Source organism: Lissotriton helveticus, chromosome 12 (assembly GCF_964261635.1).
Source record: "Lissotriton helveticus chromosome 12, aLisHel1.1, whole genome shotgun sequence".
Lineage (NCBI taxonomy): Eukaryota > Metazoa > Chordata > Amphibia > Caudata > Salamandridae > Lissotriton > Lissotriton helveticus.
In genome coordinates, this window is record NC_136073.1 from 74517211 (window position 1) to 74541058 (window position 23848).

Below are 23848 nucleotides of genomic sequence, written 5' to 3' on the forward strand. Positions count from 1 at the left end.
TCGGCATCGACGGCCGTCGAGGGTGGAGCGGCGCCTCGCCGGTGGGGGCCGATGTTCTGACCGGCCGCTGCCAGCGGTAACGAAACGGACTGATCAACGTGGACCCTCGTGGGACAGAGTGACGGCGTGGGGTCGGAGGGGGCGATTGACTCCTGCCCCCTCCCCAACGTTTGTTGCCCAGGCATAACCGGAGATCGCTCTGATATAGGTGGGCGACTCCCGGGGCCCGGCAGGACTTTAGCCTTTTGGTGGCTCTCCTTTCTGGACCCATCCCCACAATTTGTTTGTCCTGGAGATGCATCCTGCGGTGTCCCCACGGTGCGGTCCGCTCCCTGGATCTGTGCAGGGGACCGGCGCCGATCGGCTCAAGATGGCGGCTGGAGCCTTTCTTTGCGGCTCACGTCCGGGCCGGGCGGCTGTTGTAGAGATGGGACAGGGATGCCCACATCGCACGACGGAGTTCACACCCAGAGATGTGTTGGCTGCCTTAACGACTTTGCAGGAGACTGCTGATTGCTACGCCCGAGTCCTGGGTATGGGACTGGATGCCTTCGCTGTTTCGCCACCTATGTCGACCATGGTCCTACTCTGGGAGTCGGCCGCTGACCATGATGCTGCCTCTGTGGGGAAGGTTCTGGTTCCTCGAAGGCTCCTCGGACCGCTTGGGGCCCGGACTTCTTTGCCCGTGCTGGCCGTTTTGATCGCCTGTATGAGTTTGTCCTCGGGGCACATGTTTGACTGGCGGCTGGGAGTGGAGCGCTGTTTTTCTTCTTGGACTGGCCCCGAGGGTTCGCGGCTATGGCCGGACTATTTGACTTTCTCCTCTTGGATGCTGTTCTTTTGTGCCAGATTTTGGAAGTTCATGGGACCGGCGCTGTGGTTGCCTTCTCTTTACTGTCTGTATTTGGATGGCTTTCAATTATTATGCTCTTTTATGGCCTTCTTCTGTCCGGGCCCGCCTATCCTGTTTGGACCTTCGAGACTGTGCTTCCCATTGCTTATTGATAGACCTTCAGGCAGTATTCTTATCAGACGGGGTCAGGGCTGAGGTGGCCTGTCCTCTATTTGCTTTATTGTTGACGGGCGGTGTCGTGGATATCTGTGATTGCTATTTCTTTGTTCCTATACCCAGGCTCTATTGATCTTCTTTGTGGTATTGACTCCTTTTTGGGATTTTCATAGTGTTGGGATGCAGGGCGGGGCCGAGCGGCGCACTGGGGGTCCTCCTCCATTTCTTTCTTTCTTTCTTTTTGTTTTCTTTCTTTCCTATCTCTCTATATTTCAGGGTCTATTAGGGCGACAGGCACGCGGCTGGGGGGTAGGCCATGTCCTTCTGCGGGTGTGCAGGGTGGGGGGTTGCAGGTGGGGCGTATGTTTGTGTTCGTTACTATGGCCCTTTAGTCTTTCTTCTTCTCAGTTGTCGTCGTTGCCTGTGTTTCTTGCGGTGTGTATGGCGCTGAAGGGTGGGTCTGGACCTGTCGTATGCTGGGGCTGTGCCTTTGCTTCTCCTGTTATGTATATTTTGTCCCCTGGGGCCCCCCTCATCGTATAGACACTGTTTCATCTATCCTGACTTACGCACTATCATGGGAATGCGTGTGACTGCGTGACGCTTCTTTTTGCTCTTTATTAGTAAAATGAACCTTTCATATCCTTATTCGAGCTGTTATACCGCATCCGAATTCTGGACTGTTACTGTATTATCCTGTATTTTGAATTGTTGCCACAATGCTTATCGCTCGCAAAGTTTTGACTTTACTAGCGGCCGGCCGCGATGGTTGTAGGCCCATCACTGTACTATGATTTGCTACAAATAAAGGTTCGATAAAAAAAAAAAAGTATGTTGGCGCTGTTGTGAGAAGCTGAACCAAGCACCTTGAAAGCAGGGAACGGGTGGATCCTTTACCAGGCTGCTACTGATGCACAGGCAGAATTCGACAACCCTCACCTCCAGGGGCTCTAGAGAAGCTAACTCAAGCTGGCCCAAGGTAGTGCATTACCACAATCAGGCTCAGTACATGATCACAGTACTCACTTTAAGCAATATCCTCTTATGGGTCTTCTCAGCCTTCTAAGAACACAGCTCCTAGACTTATTTGTTCCCCTAAAACAAAGCACTACACCAAGAGAGAAGATCAGGTGTTAACTATAAAGGTCTTGGCTATATTATCCTTCTTTCTTAGACCATCAACCTGTGGACTCCCAGAGTGACATCCACACACACCCTTAGTGCGGAGAAGATAAATCCTAAAATGTCCTACCAGAAACGGTGCTCTTTCCGAATGAGAGTGTGGATTTGGAAGAAGTCAGTTCATCGCTGGTCGTCTCATTGACAGCCTCTGTTGATGGCGTCGGCGAGCTGACATCTGCCCTAGACATGGTTCTTTATTCTAGAAAAGGAAACAAAAACAGTGCAGTGCGTAATGAAATGGCTAGAGAGGGAGTGAAGCATCAGCAGTTCAAAGCAGGGGCAAAAAACGACATTAGGGGAACAAAAAATGGGAAGAGAAAGATTTTATCTGGCCTTCAAAGAATTAGCACGCCAGGAAATCATTGTAGAAACTATGCAGGATTCAATCAAGCACACTGCTCTGTAATGCATAGTATTAGGTTTTATGCTCATGGCTGTTTTTTCATTAGGCCTCCATACATTACGCCCACAAATTATGGCTGGAATTAGAAAAGTCGGCATACCTACAGAAGTATCAGAGAGTTTAGCAAAGACGACGGAAATGTGTTTATCATCCACAAAGTACTGCTATGACTTTTGAGAATTTACAAACACACAGGAAACGCAGTCCTGCACTTTTACCTACACCCACATACATGGGGCCAACAGCACAGGAATTACATAAGACACTAACTAGTCACTTCAGTTTTTACAGGAATTGCGCCTAAAGAGGTGGTATATAATCAAAAATAATTATGCAGAGGAACAAGATGGTAGTCTTAACATTTCTAATACTCCATGCTAGCCAAACCTTACAGTGAGGTTAAGAAAATTGGCGGAAATCACCACAGCTGGCGAACCCCACACGTATATATTGATATGTTAAACAGGAATTACAAGGGAAAATATAGAATTAGAAGAACCAAAAAGCATATACAAGGACCCTCATTCTGAGATAATTGGAAGCGAAAAGATTTGTGGTAAATCCACGATGAGTGGTTTTACATGTAGTTACCAAAAATGTGTTTTTAATTGGGATTGCCACATCATGTAAAGGGGAAATGCCACTTCGCTGCAGAGGAATTAATACCAGTTATCACCAGCAGAAAGTAGATAACATATTGGCACCTTTAAATGCGGAACAGGTGAAAATACTGCTACTGCATGTCATTCCTCAATTAGTGCTTAATTCTTTCAATATCACAAATACAGTTTTCAATTATACAATTACAGGAATCGCAGCATTTAATGAAGATCCTAACAGTCTCTAAAGGAGGGTATAAGGTTTAGCTTTGAACAGTTTTCACTGCCATGTCAACATTTTTAACTCCATTTCAATATGACAAATGCGCTGGTCGCTATTTGGACAAAAACGAGAGTCTGCACCTGAATCGAGATGACACGCAGTGTCAAAACACCATAATTTTCCCTCATACAAAGTGCAACTGGTAAATGTTGGTGGAAATTGTGCAGTTAAAAAAAGCAATATTTTAATTAGCCTAATCAGAAACCACACTTTTTAATGCCTGAAGTCGTACTACAGTAGTACTACAAAATGCAATTCACTAAATGACGGGCAGAGACCTTCGCCTGTCTCTCCTATCTTTTCTGTACAGAGAGCTCTGTCAAAGTGGCAGGGAGTTCTGCACTTTTAAATCTACGTTTTAGTAGTAAATGTGGGAGGGACAAGGCAGGGCAGCCTAGAGAATGGAGATTTCCTACTACAAAATGGGAGGGGGTTAGGAAAAACTAAGGAGGGCTTTAGGTAGGGACAGGCAGAGTAAGCCTGTTGCTATTCCAAACAACACCTCTGAAGTTACTACAGCCTCAAACGTGACAAAACAGTAGTAAGTGTACTCCAGCCCAGCCTTGGTGTAAGTCAAGCATCAAATATGGCCTCTCACAGGCTCTACAACACATTTCCAAAGAACATAATGGAGGCATGGACTTTTTTATAAACACCCCATAAGAAATAATATTAAACACAAGTATTTTGACTTTAAGAAAAAAAAAGTGTGTGTGTACATTTCATGTTAAAAACGTAAACAGCTATGGCCATCCCAGCTATTAGGTCATCTCAGGGTAGTATACTTACCAAACCACAAGACATAGTAAATTAATTTGCTTCTTTTTACAAATCTCTCTACACACCAGGGCCACAAATAGATTCAAAAGGACCGGTTACTTTTCTTTCAAAGGTAGATCTTCCCCGTCTTTCTGATGAAGGTAGGGCCCTTCGTGAGGGAAGATTAGCAGGGATGAGATTACGCATGTGATATCCAAATTGCCATATCACAAAGCCCCCCGGAGAAGACGGCTTTGCAGCTGAATTTTAGCATTGGACCGGGCATAGTATTATTGACTCTCACCATAATGCATTTCAAGAGGCAGAACGTAATAATTCCTTAGGTCCCCTCTCTAATAAAGCAATAATTGCAGTACTACCTAAACCTGGAAAGGATCCTCTCATTTGTGCCAGTTACCGCCCTGTCTCACTTTTGAATTGCGATATCAAAATATTTGCCAGTATTCTAGCTTCCCGTCTTAAGAAGGTACTACCTTTCTTAATCCACCCAACCCAAGTGGGATTCGTTCCAGGAAGTTCATATAAGAATCACTAGCGCACATTGGCACATACACTATGGTCTACCAAAAGCCTTTCACAAGACGTATTAGCCTTGTCATTTGATGCTGAAAAGGCCTTTGACCACACTGAATTGGAATACCTCTTCCAAGTACTGGAACACTTTGGAATAGGGGATCAGTTCATTATTAAAGTACGTCTCTTATATGACAATCCATCTGCACAAGTAAATTGTGGGGTTTTTCTATCTGATCCACTTCCAATTCGAAGTGGAACCCGTCAGGGATGTCCTTTATCCCCGGTTCTTTTTCTTTCAGCAATGGAACCCTTTGCAGCCACCATATGCCAATCAGATGAAGTCACAGGAATATGCCTTCCTATAGGTGAATCCAAACTCTATTTATATGCTGAAAACATTCTCCTCACTCTCACTCACTCCCATCTTTACTCCAAATTATAGACAACTTTTCCTCCTTCTCAGGTTATAAAATAAGCTGGAACAAAAGTGAAGCTTTACCCATTTCCGATCGAACCACGAAAGCAGCCATACATGGCTTCCCTTTCCATTGGCAACATTCGCGCCTTAAATACTTGGGTATTCTAGTGAATAAAACAATGGATTGCAGGATTACAGATAACCTAAATCCATTGAATACCCAAATGCAATGAGATTTTGACAAATGGAAAACCCTAAATCTTTCCATGTGGGGCAGAGTTCAAGCCATTAAAATAGTCACTCTCCCCCGTTTTTTAATATACTTAAGGTATGCTTCCTCTGAATATTCCCTTATCTATGTTGAGACTAATAAGACACCAATATAAAAACCTTTATATGGGGCTCAGCAAAACCTTGCTTAGCTGCAGCTAAACTGAGAGCTCACCACTCTTATGGGGGAATGGGTCTTCCATCCATTGAACATTATAATTTAGCATTGCATATTTCTCAGTTATCATACATGCTACCGGGGATTTCTGATATCCCATAGTGGGTCTATATAGAGCAACACCTCTTATTCTCGGGTCCAGGTATTTTCGCCTTATATGGGCCTAAAATTAATTGTCAGAAACCCAAAAACCCAATTTTATCAACTATGCTAAAATCCTGGCAGCTGGCACATCGATTATTAGCCTTCAACCCATATATTCATGAAAAGGCACCTGTATGGAACAACACTAATATTTGTATCAATAAAAAAAAGTAATATCCTGGCCATTGTGGAAATCAGCAGGCGTTCAAACATTAGATCAAATTTTTAACAATGATGATTTTAAATCATTCACACAATTAAGAGAAGAATGTAATCTTCCACTACATCAATGTTTGAAATATATTCAACTTAAACAATGTTTGAAATAACAACTAGGTTTATCTTCTGGGGCTCTTCAAATTTCACAAATCGTATCTTATTTGAATATGTGGGGCAACCATAAAGGAGTAATATCTGTTCTTTACAAATTCTTTACGACACACCTTTATTCTCAACCTTTATCACAGGCGCTGCAACTTAAATGGTAGGCTTGGCTTTCACTATGTTACACTACTGTAGAGTGGGAGAAGATATTAGAGGATTTGGGCAAAGGAACCCGTGAAGCTAGACAAAAATGTTGTCTCTTTAAAATCCTTCATGATTCGCATTGGTCTCCCGCAAAACTGCAGAAGACTGGACCACTCTCACATGCTAATTGCTGGAGATGTTTTAACACTAATTGTGACTCAACACACATTATCTATGAATGTCCAATGGTACAATCTTTTTGGACGTGTGTAAGTAAATCCTTAAGATCCACAATGCCTTTGTATCTTCCACTTACCCCTGCTAATATTCTCCTTTATGACCTAAGACTCCCTCCAAAACACTCTAAACCACAACGTCACCCTTTTCATACAGCATTGCCTACAGCAAAAATATGTATCTTACGACACTGGAAATCTCCATCCCCTCCTTCGCAAGAAGAATGGTTGACAACATTGATACACACAGCATCACATAAAAAGTAATTTACAACCTTCGGAACTTTGTTTTATTATATCATTTCAATGAACTGATTTAAGAATATCGGAGGGATTTATTATATTATTATATTGTTATTTAACCAGAGATTTAACAGTTTAATTCATGAATTTGTCAAGTTCTATTGTGATTTGCTTTTCAATGCTTTGCACCTCTTCTTTTTTTCTCTTTCTTCTATATTCCTTAATTATCTAGATGTTCAACCTCTTAATTTTTCAATTTTTTATTCACTTATTTATTACTCTTTGTATATAATTGATTAGCAATAACATTTATTATATATTTTTTTCCTCCATATTTTAATGTACTCACCTATTTATTATGAGATGTTAGATATTATTATGATTGTTACCCTAGTAATGAATCTATATAAAATGTTAATAAACAATTATAACACAAATAAAAAGTATACAGAATTATTAGGTGATTATTTTATGTTAAAATTTAATAACAGGAAAGCGTGTGTTGGCCATGATCGAACATGGCTGCACTGTAGGAGAACTCCGCTAAAGTAGGGAGCTGACCCCGTAATCCGTCCTTCATCCGTATCTGTAGACATCTGCCCGGCAATGTAAAGAATAGCGGCGACTGACGTGATCGCCCTGGGGTTAAATCTGACTTCCGAGCACCGACAGAGCCCATACAGATTGTTGCAGAGTGGGTGGTGTCTACGGTGGGCTGCAGCTATCAAGACAGGCAGTGTGTTGCAGCTGCAGTAACGAGCATCCCGAGAGGAGAATCGAGATGTCCTGCACCTAAAAGCCCTGGGTGGCGGAGGTGGAAACCGGGAGTCACTTATCCCAATGAATCCGCAGAAGGTCAGAAAGCAGTGGCAGGGGTGAGGGCCGCAACCAAGAGGTTTTGAGCAAAGCAGCAGCGGCAGGGTGGGCGGAGGCCAGATCGGGCCTTACGGAGAACTCCCGTTGGGCCCTCAGTGATGCCATAACAGACACAGAGGGCACCGAAGAAGAGGTGAGGAGGAAATCACAGGCAGCGCACGGCATGCCTGGTGTGTTTGTTTACACCCTAAACAGCCACAGAGCTTAAGGGACTACAGGGAGGAGGGGATCCGCATTAGTCCCTGTCCCTCAACCAGAAAAATAACCATAGGAGCCGCCCTTCCCCCATCCGATGTAAATAAAGCCAAGATCGGAAACCAAATGCCCCAGGCTTCAGCTCTACTCTAGATCAGAGGGGCTAATAGAACAAAACTTCTGGACTTAAAAAGAGGCAATATCCACAGAAGCCACAGTGCCCCTTGAAGGCGGGTTGTTGGTGCTGGTGCTGGCGCTGGCGCTGAAGAAAGTGCAGGAGTCACAACCTCTAGTAGAGGGGGCCAGTCATTCCTCCGGGTTCCACTTCCCCCACCCCCTGAGAGGCAGGGGCAACAGATCAGGCCACTGGAGTACAACATCATAACGCATCGGAGCAGCATTACTGTGGAAACCCACCAGAGGCCTGCCCTGAGGAGCTGGGACAGATCAGAGGAGATATAACTTGCACACACATAGCGAGAGGAGATAATCAAACCAAAAGGGCCGGGGCTTGCCACTCTAACAAAAGGACAACTATGCGGTCCCAAAATCCACCATAACATTAGATGGAGAAGCGGTGGCAGAACCCTCATTGGGAGCAATCATGGCAACAATAGTAGACCTTAAAGTCACTCTAGAACCCAAGATAGATTTGGTGACAACGGTGGTCACCCTAATTGGAGCAGACCTACAGAAACTAACTGAAAAAGTCACAACGGCAGAGACCCAAATACTCCAACTCTAGTCCACGTCTAAACATATGAAGGCCCAAGTACAGTCCCTGACGCAGCAGGCCAGGACAATGGATGCTAAACTCGAAGATCAATAAGGGAGAGCGAGAAGAAACAACATCCATGTGGTGGGGTCCCAGAGGGGTCCAAGGGTCAGAGTGTAGACCTCTTCTTGTTAGACTTTATAGTAAACACCCTGAAACCTATAAGAATATCCACATTTTTCTCGATTGAGAGGGCGTACTGGACGCCGATGCCCCCACCCAAGTCGGGTGCTCCCCCACGAACAAGAATTGCTAAACTCTTCAACTATTGCAACCGTCAAGCTGCTAGGACTAGAGGCAAGATACGCTTTGAAAATACACAAATACGGGGGCGTGGCTACGAGGGCGACAATGGCGGACGTAGCTTCCTAGAGCTCCCGCCGGCCCGTCATTAATTTGTACATTTATCCTGACCCCCGGACCTAACATTGGCCACACAGCGATTTCTGCGGCAGCAGTGGACAGTGTGCACCCTCCGGTGCTACTTTTGGGGTCCCTGGTCCCTGGCCGGTGAGATTGGTGGCAGTGGCGCCTCCTGGGCCTACTTGCAGCGTGGAGAGCCGGGGGCTTGATTTTGAGCAGCTCCCGGCCGGGGGTTCTGAGCGTCGGCCGGCTGGCTCGCCGGCAGGCCCTGTGTTCCGGTAGATGGTTGGCGGACGGCGGCCGGAGAGAGAGTAGCGGAGCTTCCTGCCGCCTGGAGAGCACCGACGTTGTTGGGAGCTGTGGAGAGTCGGTGTCGGTGGCGGGCTCCACGGACCGGAGCGCCGGTCGGGTCCCCCCGTGCTGCCGGAGGCCATTGCTGCGTCGGAGCTGGGAGCAGACCATCGGCGCAAGGTAGGGCGCGCTCTGCCTGACAGCCTGAGTGTGCGGGCTCCCGCGGTGTAGCCCCCAGGCGCGAAGAGACCTGTGGCCCGGGGAGCAGTGGGGTGCCCGCGCCATCTTGGGGAGTGCTTTGTTGCTGGCTGTGCTGGTGAGGCGGCTTGCGGAGCCCCGGGGCCTGCCTCGCCCTTCCTGTGCCGAGACCTGACTGGGGGCCGGGGTGGCCCAGAGAAACAGCGTCACCTGGTCGCCTTGAGTTTGAGTGCCCCGCTGTGCCCGTCTTAACCCACAAATATATAGGCGGGAGCCCGGAGCTGTGTAGACGGCGGCGGCCGGTGTGAGGCTCGTAGGCCGGGGCCTGTAGTTTCGCGACCCCGTGAAGGTGAGGGGTCGGATCTAGTGCGGCAATTCTTGGAGGGGCGTGGGCGCCCTGCCTGAGGCCCTGGCCCTGGGGCTTTGCTGTGGCCCTGGCCCGAGTGACGACTGTGGCATCTGCCCGCTGGGTGCCTGGACATTGGAGGTGTTCTGTAGCGGCGGTCCGGTGTGGCGAGGCACCCTGCAGGCCCCCCGGCCTTGGCTTCGGTGGGTCTAGGCCCTCCGGGTGGACTTTCGATTTGAGGTGCGGTGAGTGGAGGGTCTGCCACGGGCACGGAGCAGCCCATCTAAACCATCCTGACCATGACCAGAGGCGGGGGGGGCAGTGGTTCCGCCAAACAAGGGTCGATCGACAAATTTACTGGACCCAGCGGGGCGTCCGGGGCCTCCGGGGGTGGCCAGAGCACGGGACCCGACAACGCGGCCGCAGCCATCACACAATCAAGGGACATGTTAGACGCTAAAATCGGTGCAGTGGGAGCCAATGTCACGTTACTACGACAAGATCTCCGCAACGCTGTCGCTCGCATCACGGAGACCGAGACCAGGATCACAGGAGTGGAGGGCGATGTGGGCACCCTGAAACAGAAAGTGGCGGAGATGGACAGGATTCAAAAAGGGCTGGCGCTCCGTGTTGAGGACGCAGAAGGGCGGGCGCGCAGGAACAACCTACACTTCGTGGGTTTTCCGGAGGACTGCGAGAAGGGGCCCATGGATAAATTCCTGACACAGTGGCTAGAGAGCTGGCTTCCCCCAGACGTCTTGTCGCGCTGCTTTGTAGTGGAGCGTGCGCATAGAGCCCTGACGCAGAAACCGCCGGTGGGAGAACGGCCTCGGCCAGTCATAGCTAAAATCCTGAACTTCCACGATAGAGACACTATACTGCGGGAAGCGAGGGCCAAAGAGACTCTGCTGTTTGATAATCACAAGATCATGATCTTCCCAGACTACACTAAACAGGTACAGCAGCAGCGTCACTCCTTCCTGGCGGCGAAGGCCAAACTGCGTGGTCTGAAGATCCAATATTCATTGCTGTATCCGGCCCGTCTTCGAGTTGTCTTTCAGTCCAAGACCCACTTCTTTGATACCTCGGAGGCAGTGTTCAGGTGGACGGATGAGACGATCAGGCTCCGACCGAACGCCCAGCCGGGCCTGGGCTCTGGACCATCGCGTGGATCGTCGCAGGAGAGGGGTGACTCTGCCGTCAGGGGTAAACGACACAGGAAATCTCGGTCACGAAGACGCTCCCTGTCCCGCAGTGGCCTGCCGGATGAGACGCAGCCCGATACTGATCAGTCGGGAAAAGAGAACTGAGCATCATGGGAGTTCAGCCTTCCTTACTTAGCCCCTATCCCTTGATGGACTCCACAGAGGGCCCTATGTGACTGCTCCATCGGTCGAGCGGATAGCATCTGGTGCGGTGTGACCTGGATCTTGGTCTGGATCAAGGGGGGCAATGCTGGAGGTGTCTGACTGCCTCGCTCTACTTGAGTTCGGAAAATTGTGGTACAATGGGGTTCGGGGTACTGACCTGTAGGGCGGCCTAGTCCTCCCACGGTAGGGGGGTGGCCCTGAGGGAAGGTCCTGTTTGTTGGGGGGAGTAATTGGGATCCATTGGCATGGTTAGCTTTGGGCGCTGAAGCTCCCCATGCCGCGACAGGTACTTCAGTGTTTCATGAGGTATAGGGGTGGGGGGTGGGGAATGGGTGTTGGGCGGTTGGGGGTACAGTGTTGGGGGGAAGGGATGGGGGGGGGTTTTGAGAGGGGTGCACGTGATCTCTACTGCATTGACGTATATGGTGTTGGATGCCTGGGTTGGGTCCTGGGGTCCTCAGAGACTTTTCCATCGGGACAATGGCTGATATCTCAAGGCAGGAACTCGCTGGAGATTCTATGCGAACATTAAGTTGGAATGCCAGGGGGATGCTGGACAAAATTAAGCGTGGGGCAGTCTTACGCTGGGGTAAAAGAGACTCGGCTGACGTGATGCTACTACAAGACACGCACATGCTGGGGACAAAGGTGCTGAGCCTACAGCGATTTGGTTACCATCAAGTATTTCATGCGGGGTTTTCCAGGGGCTCGAGGGGGGTGGCCATTCTTATCCATCGGAGGTTGTCTTATACCCACGAGCGTCACTGGCTTGATCCCCAGGGTCGGTATGTGTTTGTTAAGGGCATGATTGGTACAGAGCCGGTGGTGTTTGGCAGTGTGTATGCTCCCCCCTCTACAATGGTCCTTGGCAGAAAGACTGTTTGAACTATGGGCCGAGATCCCAGACTCCTTGGCCGTGATAGGTGGTGACTGGAATGATGTTGTGGATGTGTGCCTGGACCGTAGGAGGTCACAGGGGACAGTGGCGGCGACCTCCCCTACACGGTTAAAAGCGATGATTGACGGGTTGGGCTGGGTGGATGCCTGGAGACACTTGCATGCCGCGACGCGTGAATACACGTATGTGTCTGCTGTGCATGGCTCCTTCTCACGGCTGGACTGTGTGTTTGTACCGGGAGCCTTCCTTTACAGGGTGAAGCAGGCCGCAATTCAGCCTCGGGGGCTATCTGACCACTCCCCTGTTGTGATACAGATCGAATTGCGCAAGACACGTCAGCCGTTCCGGTGGCGGATGTCCTCGTGGCACGTCCAGCAGGCGGACTATACACAACATATGCGCAGCGCAATTGCCCGCTACTGGCAGGAGAATCTGGCGGAGGGGGTGGATGGAGTGACGGTCTGGGAGGCCATGAAGCCCACCCTGAGAGGCATTGACATTGCATGGTGTGCCGCTGCCCGTCGTAGTCGTCGGGAGGCCATTGTCGCGGCTGCGGCACGGGTGGAGGTGTTGGAAAGACGGTGCCAGGGGGATGGTGACGACGTGGCGATACGACTGCTCCTGCAAGCGCAGCAATCCTATGCCTCGGTCTTAATGGATGAGGCTAGACAAGCGTGGCTGGCCACACGGAGCAGGGTGTACCAGTGGGGCGATAAGTCCTGCACCATGCTCCATAGGCTGTGTCAACAAACTCTGCAGCCGATCACTCTACCGGGCCTCACCGATGGGGAGGGGACTGCCATAACGGACCCTGCGACTCTTGCGGCGAGCTTCGCCAGCTATTATGCGGAGCAATATGCTCACCGGGACAGCCTCCCACCGGATGCGATTGACAAGTTCATTGCTGACCTTCCCCCCCGTGCGATATCAGACGATGCCAGGAAAGCCCTGGACCTCCCCTTGACGGCGGAGGAACTGGGAGATGCGCTAGGGCAACTCAACACTGGTAAGGCGCCCGGGCCGAGTGGATTCCCCAGTGAATTTTACAAGAAATTCCACCTGCAGCTGGGACCGCACTATAGGCGGGCGTTGGACGCAGCACGGGAACGTGGTAGCTTGCCGGCGGACTGGCGTCAGGCTGAAATTGTAGTTTTTCAGAAGCCGGGTAGGCCCCCCGACCGACATGAGTCGTATCGCCCCATATCTTTGATCAACTTTGAAGCCAAATTATTGGCCAAAGCATTGGCGAACCGCCTTCTTCCATATATCGCAGACTTGGTCCACCCGGATCAGGCGGGCTTCATGCCGCATAGGGCGACGCGACAAAACATCAGACGCGCACAGGCGGCGGTGGACGCTATGGGGGCGACTGGAGAACGGGCAGCGCTACTGCTGGCAGACATAGACAGGGCGTTCGACTCGGTCAGCTGGACGTACCTCTTCGCCCTCCTGCCGCGCCTCAACCTGGGCCCGGTGTTTGTTTCATATATCAGGCTGCTATATACGGACATCATCGCCTCGGTGCGTATCTCAGGGGCGATTTCGGAGAAATTCTCAGTTGCCAGGGGGACCAGACAGGGATGCCCCCTATCCCCTTACCTCTTTGCACTGGCCATGGAACCATTGGCCGCGTGGGTGCGCATTGATGCACAGCTTCGTGGCTTTGTGTGGGGGGGGCGGGTCTCTCAGACAGAATCGCGCTATACGCGGACGATGTCCTCTTCTTTATGACTGATCTTAACCGCTCTGGCACTCGAATACTGAAATAATGCGTATATTTGGAGAGGTGTCGGGACTCTTCCTCAACCCGCGCAAATCGACCCTGTGGGTGCTGGGCGGAGAGTCGGAGACATACCCCTGGGCATCGACCTTACAGGTGGCGGTCGGTGGTCTAAAATACCTAGGAGTCTTCCTGTCTGAGTCTGCCGCAATTGCATGGGAGCGCAACGTGCTGCCGGTGTGGGATAGAGTCCAATCGGACATCAAAACCTGGTCTCGCATGCCTCTCAATATCTATGGTAGGTCCGCAATCTTTAAAATGGTCGCCCTCCCACGGCTCCTGTACCAACTGCAGAACCATCCACATAGGATCGACCCACAGTGGTTCCGTCGCGTAAATTCGGTGCTGGGCCGCTTTCTGTGGGCGGGGGGTGCTTCCAGGGTGGCGCTGCGGACTTGCTTCTTATCCACGTATTGTGGAGGTCTGGCTACATCGGACCTTCTGTCCTACTATCAGGCCTCCCACTTATTGGTTCTGAACGAGTGGTGGTACGGCGATCACAACGACCCAGCATATGCACTGGAACGCTTCTTGATGGGCGATGCCACGCTACATACGCTGTTGTACTCGGCCGGGCGGCGGAGGAGACTGCCGCAGGTCACTCAGGTGATCTTCATGATCTGGAGACAAGTGCTGCGCCGCATGGGCTGGTGGGGTAGGCTGACAGCGGAAACCCCACTATGGAACAATGGACAGCTCCCCGCACTAGCCTCGCTGTCGGGGTTTGGTGGCTGGGACTCTATTGGGATTTCGTCACTTGGTCATGTCCTTACTGGGACTACCCTCAAATCCTTTCAAGATCTCAGCTCCGAGTTCACCATGCCCAAGACCCAATTCTTTAAATACCTACAATTCCGTCATGCGCTTGCACCTAGTTTGGTGGGGCTAGACCAACTTCCCGAATTTAGCCCAGTGGAAGCTAAGCTCTTCATGGGAGATCTGGGGGATAAGAAAGTCTCCAAAATATACCAAACGCTTGTCACTCATTGCTCCTCTGCTCTCCTGTCGCTGAGGGCCTCCTGGGAGATGGACATTGGCCCTCTGGATGAGGATGACTGGAGGGAGGCCCTGGAGTCCCCCCGTGGGGCTGCCATAGCCATCCGACTCCGGTTCATACAGTTCAAATACCTACACAGGGCCTATTACACCAGAGAGAGACTGTGGAAGGCTGGCCTCATTGCTACTCCGGAATGCCTGCGCTGTGGGACTGAGAGGGGCACGCTGCTACATACTGTGTGGTCCTGTGTGGGTCTGACCCGTTTCTGGAATGGGGTGTGGAATTGTTTGTCAGAGGTACTGGGGTGGGACCTTCCTCGTACGCCCAGGTTGGGTCTTCTGCATGTCCTGGAGAATGTGGGTGGGAACATATACAAACGCCACCTCCTGTTGCTGGGCCTAGTGGTAGCCAAGCGGGATCTGGCGAGGGCATGGAAAAGCGACCGTGCTCCTCCACTTAGCGCCTGGAAAGCGGGACTGGACTTTCTCATGGGGTTAGAATTACCAGTGTTTGAAGCCAGGGGATGCCCCCGGAAACATCGCAAGATCTGGAAGCGGTGGGCGGATTACAGAGGGTTGACCTTGGAGCCCCCAATTGACTTAGATGATGGACTGCCTGCAGATGGTGACCTCGGGGCCTAGGAGGGTATTCGATGCCTACTGTGCTCTAATTGTATACTGCGGTTGTAAGTGAACACGTGCGTTGGGTTAGGGTGGGATAAGGGGTGGGCAGCGGGGGTTTTGGGTGGTTAGTGGGGTAAGGGGGTGTGGGAGGGGGGCGATTTAGGCGTCTAGGCTATATTTACGTTCTGCTATATGTTTGCCACTTGACAGTGTCCTCCTGATTGTGGAGCACGGTACATATGCTATGCCTAATCAGTCAATAAACGCAGTTGTGAGAAAATACACAAATACCCTTCTTTCATGACTTTACACTACAAGTACAAAAACGGATGAACTTTGAAGGCGTAAATCGTGAATTGCAAAAGAGAGAAACATAAAATACTTGAGGCTCTTCCCTGCCAGACACTGTATAATATCAAAGAGCGACACATGGCACTTTACTACACCTGAGGAAGCATTGGAGTGGCTGGAGGGGTGGCGTATGGCCTCCTGACATGGGGGCAAAGGACCAAGGCTCCCAAGAAGAGAATTAAACCACGACGGGAAGACACAAGCGCAACAAGGCCACCAGGAAACAGGAACCTCGCCGGAAACCCGACACAATGATGATGGGACACAGGGACCAGAATCGGGTGCTACGTGATAAGTGACAGACACCCAGGAGATACCGCATGATGTAGGCAAAGGACCCGAGTTCCGAAATTGTTCCAGATGGGAGCAATGACACTGCAATTAGTGAAGGCTCCAGAGCGTACATCTAGATAGTAAATCACAAATCTAATTAAGAATGGGTCTTAGACAAGCTCGATTGCTTATACCTACTTAGAGCAGCTTAGGCAACCCTCACAGTAGTGTATTTAGTGTGAACTGTTAATGTGGCGATACGCTCTCTGCAAGTAGAGAAGTTATAGTCAATTCAGCAGGGTAGCAGGGAGAGGGGAGGTGGGTGATGGTTGGGGGTATGGGGTTTCAGTTAGAATTTTACTTTTTTTAAACCTAGTGCTCAAGTGAAATTGAGGAGCATTAGACACCATGCATTACACAAGTCCCCCGGGAAATAGGAAGCTGCAGAAAACCAGGTGGGGAGGATGGGAGACAGAATTGGCCCACACTGTGACAGCCCAAGATAACAGAAGGACAGATGTAAAACAAGCATTGGAAATGCAATAGGTCTCGCAATAACGCGAGTCTGAACTATTAGCATTGTAAATGATAATGCCCTTTATTTTTGCGTTCTGGTTTTTGGAACATAAATAAAAGGCTTTGTCATTTACAAGGCCTATAGCTTAAATTTGCGTTAAAACGAGACCTATTGCATTGCAATGGTGGTGGTGCTGCTGAGTTTTCTCTGAATCTGCACTCTGAATCTGCACTCTGAATCTGCACCCACAATCTGCACCCACAATCTGCACCCACAATCTGCACCCACAATCTGCACCCACAATCTGCACCCACAATCTGCACCCACAATCTGCACCCACAATCTGCACCCACAATCTGCACCCTGAATCTGCACCCTGAATCTGCACCCTGAATCTGCACCCTGAATCTGCACTCTGAATCTGCACTCTGAATCTGCACTCTGAATCTGCACCCACAATCTGCACCCACAATCTGCACCCACAATCTGCACCCACAATCTGCACCCACAATCTGCACTCTGAATCTGCACCCACAATCTGCACCCACAATGTGTGAGTGGCGTTGCGTGGCTGAGTGGCGTTGCGTGGCTGAGTGGCGTTGCGTGGCTGAGTGGCGTTGCGTGGCTGAGTGGCGTTGCGTGGCTGAGTGGCGTTGCGTGTGTGAGTGGCGTTGCGTGTGTGAGTGGCGTTGCGTGTGTGAGTGGCGTTGCGTGTGTGAGTGGCGTTGCGTGTGTGAGTGGCATTGCGTGTGTGAGTGGCGTTGCGTGTGTGAGTGGCGTTGCGTGGATGATAGTGGGCTTGCGTGGGTGTGAGTGGCGTTGCGTGTCTGTAAAGTGTTGCTGTGTGGGTGAAAGTGGCACAGAGCCTTTGATGTGGCCTGGCGCAGGAGAAATGCTGCTGCTGCTAATTAAATACAAGAGTGGCCGGGAAACACAAGTACGGCCGGCCACATAATTAGGGGAGGAGAAGCCGCACAGCACACGCTGGGAGAAGCCCTTTGATGTGCTGTGCGGCCGCGATGCGCGCTCTGTGCTGGGGGAGGGCCATTAGCCTGACGAAGGGTGGGAGGGACATTGAGGAACAGATGGCCATGAAAGTGTATGGGCCAAAAGCGCGTGCCTGTACGTGCACTCGAAGAAAACGCCACGAAAAAAAGCGGTGGTTTGACAATCAGTTCGAGCACTTGAATTCTCGGCCATTTCCCATTCCTTCGGAATGGTAAAGGACGAGACCTAAATATGGTCCTGCAATGTAAATGGTCTAAATGGTAGAATCAAGCAACAGTCTTATTGCAATTTATTAAAAGACACGCCCCAGACGTAATCCTGTTACAAAAGACACATCTCTGAGGTAATCGATGTAAGGCACTGAATCACTTTGGCTACATTTTGCAGGCACACTCAGGGTACACCACTGGGTTGAGGCGGGTAGGAATCCTATGCAAAGCCTCCCTTCCCCTTCAAGTGAATGAGGAGTGGACGGACCCACTTGGGGGAGACAGTGTGTTAAGTGGCCGCTTGGAGGGGAGACAACTCAATCTCTGCTCTGTGTATGTCCGACCGAGGCTGAGACACCCACCATTAATATGTTAGGGTGCAGACTTCTAGAGCTCCGGGAGGGGTGCCTGATTATTGGGCCTCAGGGGTTGGAGGACATGAACCATATAGTCTCTACGGAATTGGACATTATGGGTGGGTCCACCACTGGGAAGAAAGCGGGCCACGTAAGAGACTTTCTGGTGGCCTTGGACCTCAGTGATATCTGGAGATGTCAGCACCCCACTACCAAACAGTACACACACCTATCGGCAGCCAATGGCAGCCTGTTCAAACTAGACTGCATACTTACACCGACAAGAGGGCCTGGGGGACTTCGCAGAGGCTCCACATGTGGCAAGGGGGTGTCACCCCACGCACCAGTTGAGGTGGCCCCGAGAGGCCCTAGGAGGGACTATGCCCTACCCCCGAGGATAGATCCATGGTATCTAACGGATGAAAAATTATCAGAAGATGTTAGGAAGGGAGGTGACCACTTCTTCACTGAAAACGTGGACTCGGTGGACTCCCGGGTCAATGTGTGATTTGGGCATCCAGGAAAGAGGCAAAGATTTTAAATCCAGCTCTGGAGTCCAAGATATCCAATATAGCATCAGCTCCAAATGCGACAAAAAGAGTTGAGGGACATACAGGAAGACAGTGCGAAGGATGCAAGCATTGGCAACCCAGCACAAACTAAATGAAGTGGGGGACAAGGCAAGCAAACTCCTAGTGTGTCGGGGCGTAGCTTGGCTAGCCATCATGGCGGACGTGTGCTGAGCGAGCTCCGTCCAGCCCGCTAATTATCCTACACTTATCCTTGCTCTCTTGACTATTCAGGGATTCCAGTGACGACCCAGCAGCTCAGTAAACCCCCGGGGACACTTGGTGCGATTTTCAGGCACCTGGGACAACGGCTGTTCGAGCGGGCGGGACCCGTGTGGAGTGCGGTCTGGCAGCGAAGCGGAGGAGCCGGGGCATCGCGCCCTGGGAGCCAGAGGACATAAGCGATCCTGATCGGCTGATAACGGCTGTGGGCTGCAAGGGGTGGCCTGGCCGCGCTGAGGGGCGGTGACGGCAGCCGAGAGTGTAGCTGCGGCTTGGTGACAATTCGGCGTGACCTGTGCCGGGAGCGGAGGAGGAGACACAGAGGCCGACGTAGGCCGCGCAGGTGAGGAGCGGGTGGGAGAGGCAGGAGCGGGGACCCGCACCCGAAAATCCTCGGCCGCTGGGACGCTCCCTGGAGACCAGCACCTCGGCAGAGGCAGTGGTCGGTGGTGCAGTGAGGTGGTGCTTCCCCCCACGTCTGGGGTGATTGGGCAGATCAGCGGCGGAATCGAGCCGCGTGGTGTGGAGCAGTGAGGCCTACCATCAGCCCTACCCCTTCCCCGCTTGACTTTTCCCCCTTCGGGGGTCCGTTACATCGGTGTTCCGGCAGACTGCGAGGCCCCCGAGCCGGGGGATTTTGGTGGCTGACAGTTGGTATCTGTAGCCTGGGTAGGGCCCCCCCTCCCGTCCACAGGCGCAAGCACATCGGCAGTCAGTCGGACTGTGAGCGCACCGCGGGAGGGCCCAGCAGGTGGTGAAATTGGCCCTGGCTCTGAGGCTGCCCTTGGAGATACCTGTGGAGGGCTCTGGCTAGACTACAGGGGCTGGCCCAGAGGTGGTCTCCGAATCTACCGCTTGGTGACTCTGTGGTGTGGCTGGCAGCAGGAGTGGAGAGGGAGGTGCGGTACCCCCTGTCGGGATATCTCCTCAGTGATTGGAGCCCCGGTGGAGGGTGAGGACAGCGACAGGGGTGGGCAGCTCCATTCCCCACACTGGGAGTTGCTGCAGGGGATCGGCGGCATAACTGAGCCGCATGGAGAGGAGATCAGGGACCTGCTACCAGACCTGCCTTCTACCGTTCTTCTCTCTCCCCCCCGGGTGTGACGCTAACGGCGTGGGTGGGTTCCTCCTGTGGACTCGGCGCGCGAACGCGTCGGCAGCTAGTCGGACAGCACATGCTCTCCTACCTGGGGGCACCCTTATCGACGGCCGGTCGGTCCGCGGGGCCCCAGGTGTATTGCCTACAGCAGGACTGCGCGGCCCCAGACGTGGGCTCCTGAGGAGGCTTGCTGGCCCTGGGTCGGGGGCGCCTCCCCTCTGGAGACAGCTCGGCACGTGGACTGATCGGGTCGTTCCTGCTCGGAGGGAGTCGCCGCATTGCCACCTGGCTTGGCTTCATTCGTATCTGCGGGGCGGCCACTGAGGGTGGCCATGACGAGGGACAAGGGCAGAGGAGCTCGACCAAGCATGGACCCATCGATAAATTCACTGGCCCAGGTGCGGCAGCTGGTGCTACTGGGGGGCCAACAGGAGGCCGTTCCGGACAATGCGGCCCTGATGGTTGCAATTACCCAATCCAGAGACATAATGGATGCCAAGATTGGGGCGGTGGGCTCGGACTTCATGCTGCTGCGCCAGGACTTGCGGAATGCAGTATCCTGCATTACGGAGGTGGAGACTTGGATCTCAGGAGTGGAGGACGATGTGGCGACTCTGAAGCAAAAGGTAACGAATATGGAGAATATTCAGAAGGGTCTGGCGCTCCGGGTTGAAGATGTAGAAGGATGGGCCTGGCGGAACAACATGAGATTCATTGGATTTCCAGAGGGATGCGAAAAGGGCAAAATGGATCGTTTCCTTACCCAATGGCTTGAGAGCTGGCTCCCTCCGGAGGCCATGTCCCGGTGCGTCGTTGTGGAGTGGGCCTATAGAGCGCTGATCCAGAAACCCCCAGTGGGAGCCTGCCCGCAGCCAGTGATAGCTAAACTCTTAAATTATCTTGATCGAGATACGATACTGAAACAGGCCAGGGCTAAAGAACCCCAGCTTAATGAGAATGCTTGAATCCTAATATTTCCGGAGCAACGCGCGGCTGGTCCAGCAACAACGTCAATCATTCATGGCCGCGAAAGCCTGACTGCGAGACCTCAAGCTCCCGTACGCCCACTTGTTCCTGGCTTGCCTGTGAGTGGTGTACCGCTCCCGCACCCACTTCTTTGATACTCCGGAGGAAGTCTTTAAATGGACAGATGAAACGGTTCGAGTGAGGGTGCACATGCCGCTTGGGCGGGAGTCGGATTCCTCCTCGAGTAAAGTCGCGCCAAGGGGACTTCGAGGACAGCAGCGAAGGGGTGATAGACGATGGAGATCCCGGCGACGCTCCAAGTCGTGTGGGGCCTCCTCCCGCGGGGGCTGTGTTCCTGGCCAGCAGACATTGGAACCTTGACCTATACTCTCCAGGTGGTGCCGCTGTGCTCTTCTAGCTGCTTGGGTGAATGCTTTGGATTAAATTTGTTGGGGGAGTCTTAACGTGGACTGATTCCCCTCCTGTTGGATGCTGGTTGGGGATAGGCCCGGAGGCCATGGGCTGTAAGTTGGGGATCCATTGGCTGTGGTGGCCCTGGTCTCCCCATTGGGGACTGGGAGTCCACCCTGCCGTGACAGATACTTCAGCGTTCTTGAGGTATGGGGTGGGGGGTTTGTTGGGGTACGAGTTGCACATCAACGATGGGTCCACTACACTACACGCACTCGCTTTCACGGCCCTCCATCCATGCTATGGCAATGCCCGTTCCCTAATGGCTGGTCGCTCTGAAGGTGGTCGGGTGTCCCCGGGCACCCTCCGCATTGTCAGTTGGAACGTGCGCGGGGCTCTAGACAAAATTAAACGTGGAGCTGTTCTTTGACAGGCAAAGAGGGCCAGAGCCGACATCCTCTTGCTGCAGGAAACCCACCTAATGGGTACGAAGGCCCTGTGTCTGCAGCGATATGGGTACCAGCAGGTTTTTCCTGGCGGCTTTACGAGGGGCTCGAGGAGGTTATCAATCGTAGTGCACCGTAGAATCCCATACGTACACTACAAACAGTGGCTGACACGCAGGGGCGCTACCTGTTCATCCGAGACATGGTGGGGGAGGATCCCCTGATACTGGGTTGCGTCTACGCCCCCCCCCCCCCCCCTTACAGTGGTCACTGGTTGAGAAGCTGTTTACCCTATGGGCTGACATGCCAGATGCAACATCTGTGGTGGGTGGGGACTGGAATGATGTCATGGATGTAGTCAAGTACAGGAACAGGGCTGGGGGGGGCCAGGCGGTGGCAAGCCCACGAAACTACATGATATGGTGGTGGGCCTAGATTGGGTGGACACATGGTAGCGCGTCCATGGGGACGACGGGAGTACACATATCTCTCAGCGGTCCATAAATCCTTCTCCAGACTCGATTACATTTTTGTTCCTCGAGTAATGGCTGGTAGGGTGGCGTCGGACATAGATCCTTCCTTGCGGGCTCTCGGATCACTCCCCTGTGACCGGTAAACTGCAGATGGGCAGGGGGCGGCAGCCATTCCGTTGGCGCCTCTCGGTGTGGCACATACAAAAGGAGGACTGCGGGAAACACATGAGCGAGGCCATTGCAAACTATCTCATCGTCAATGAGAGGTGTGTCTACAGTGCCGTAACACTGTGGGAGGCTTTGAAGACCACCCTGTGGGGAGTGGATATAGCCTTGTGCGTGGCGACCCGCAAGCAGCGCAAGGTAGAGTTGGTATGGGCCGAGGCAGAGATAGAGGCGCTTGAGCGCCAGAGCTGGGAGGCAGGTGAGGGGCAGGCGGTGAGGCCGCTGCTTCTGGCGCAATAGTCCTATGCTCCCCTCCTGATGGACGAGGCCCGACAGATTTGGCTGGCAATGCGTAGCAGGATATGTCAATGGGGAGACAAGTCCGGCAAGATGCTGCATCGACTCTGTCAGGGCACCTTCCACGCCCAGGCCCTCCGGGGAGTATTAGATGAGGCGGGAGTTCCGATTAAGGACCTGGTTGTCATAGTCGGAAAGTTTCGCTACATATTATGCGGAGCTCTATGCCCCCCGGAGTGCCTACCGGAGTATATAGTGGGCAAGTTCATAGCGGACTTGCCGCCCAAAGCGGTGTCGGATGAGGTGCGTGACCGGCTGGAACTCCCTTTGACAGATGAGGAACACAGCACGGCTCTGGGTGAGCTCAACTCCAGGAAGGCTCCTGGAACCAATGGGTTCCCAAGCGAATTCTTCAAACTATACAATCTGCAGCTGGCCCCTCACTACCGGGCGGCATTGGAAGAGGCCAGGGAACAAGGCAGGGTTCCCCCGGTTTGGAGGCATGTGGAAGTGGTGGTGTTCCATAAGCCAGGTCGGCCCCCGGAGCAGCACGCCTCCTACCGTCCCATCTCCCTTCTGAACGTGGAGGCCAAAGTCCTGGCCAAAGCATTGGCCAATCAGCTCCTGCCTCACATCTCCGCACTTGTGCACCCAGATCAGGTCGGATTTATGCCCCAGAGGGCGACCAGGCATTACATACGGTGGGCGCATATCGTGATGGCAGCTGTCCGACAGACCGGGGAGCAGGCGGCACTCCTCCTAGCGGACATGGACAGGGCATTCGACTCTTTGAGCTGGGTCTATTTGTTCGCACTGCTACACCGGCTTAATCTTGGCCTCCATTTCATGTCATACCTGACACTCCTATATACAGACCTGACAGCATCAGTTCGGGTGGATGGAGCGGTCTCTTCCAGTTTCTCTATCAGACGCGGCACCAGGCAGGGGTGACCCTCTCGCCGTATTTATTCGTTGGAGCGTACACTTTTGGGGTCCTACACACTACACACTATTCTTTACTCAGCATCGTTACGGGGCGCGCTGC

The 23848-nt window shown here is 52.3% G+C and overlaps 1 protein-coding gene across 1 annotated transcript in view; it reads right to left on the reverse strand.

Moving 5' to 3' along the window:
• The window catches only part of DNAH2 (dynein axonemal heavy chain 2), a 3497426-nt gene that overhangs the window by 3410420 nt on the left and 63158 nt on the right, over nucleotides 1–23848 (reverse strand). The window contains exon 2 of the mRNA XM_078670326.1: nucleotides 2262–2390. Within this exon, the coding sequence (XP_078526452.1) occupies nucleotides 2262–2379 (118 nt within the window). The 5' untranslated portion in view covers nucleotides 2380–2390. The remainder of the gene's footprint in view (nucleotides 1–2261; nucleotides 2391–23848) is intronic.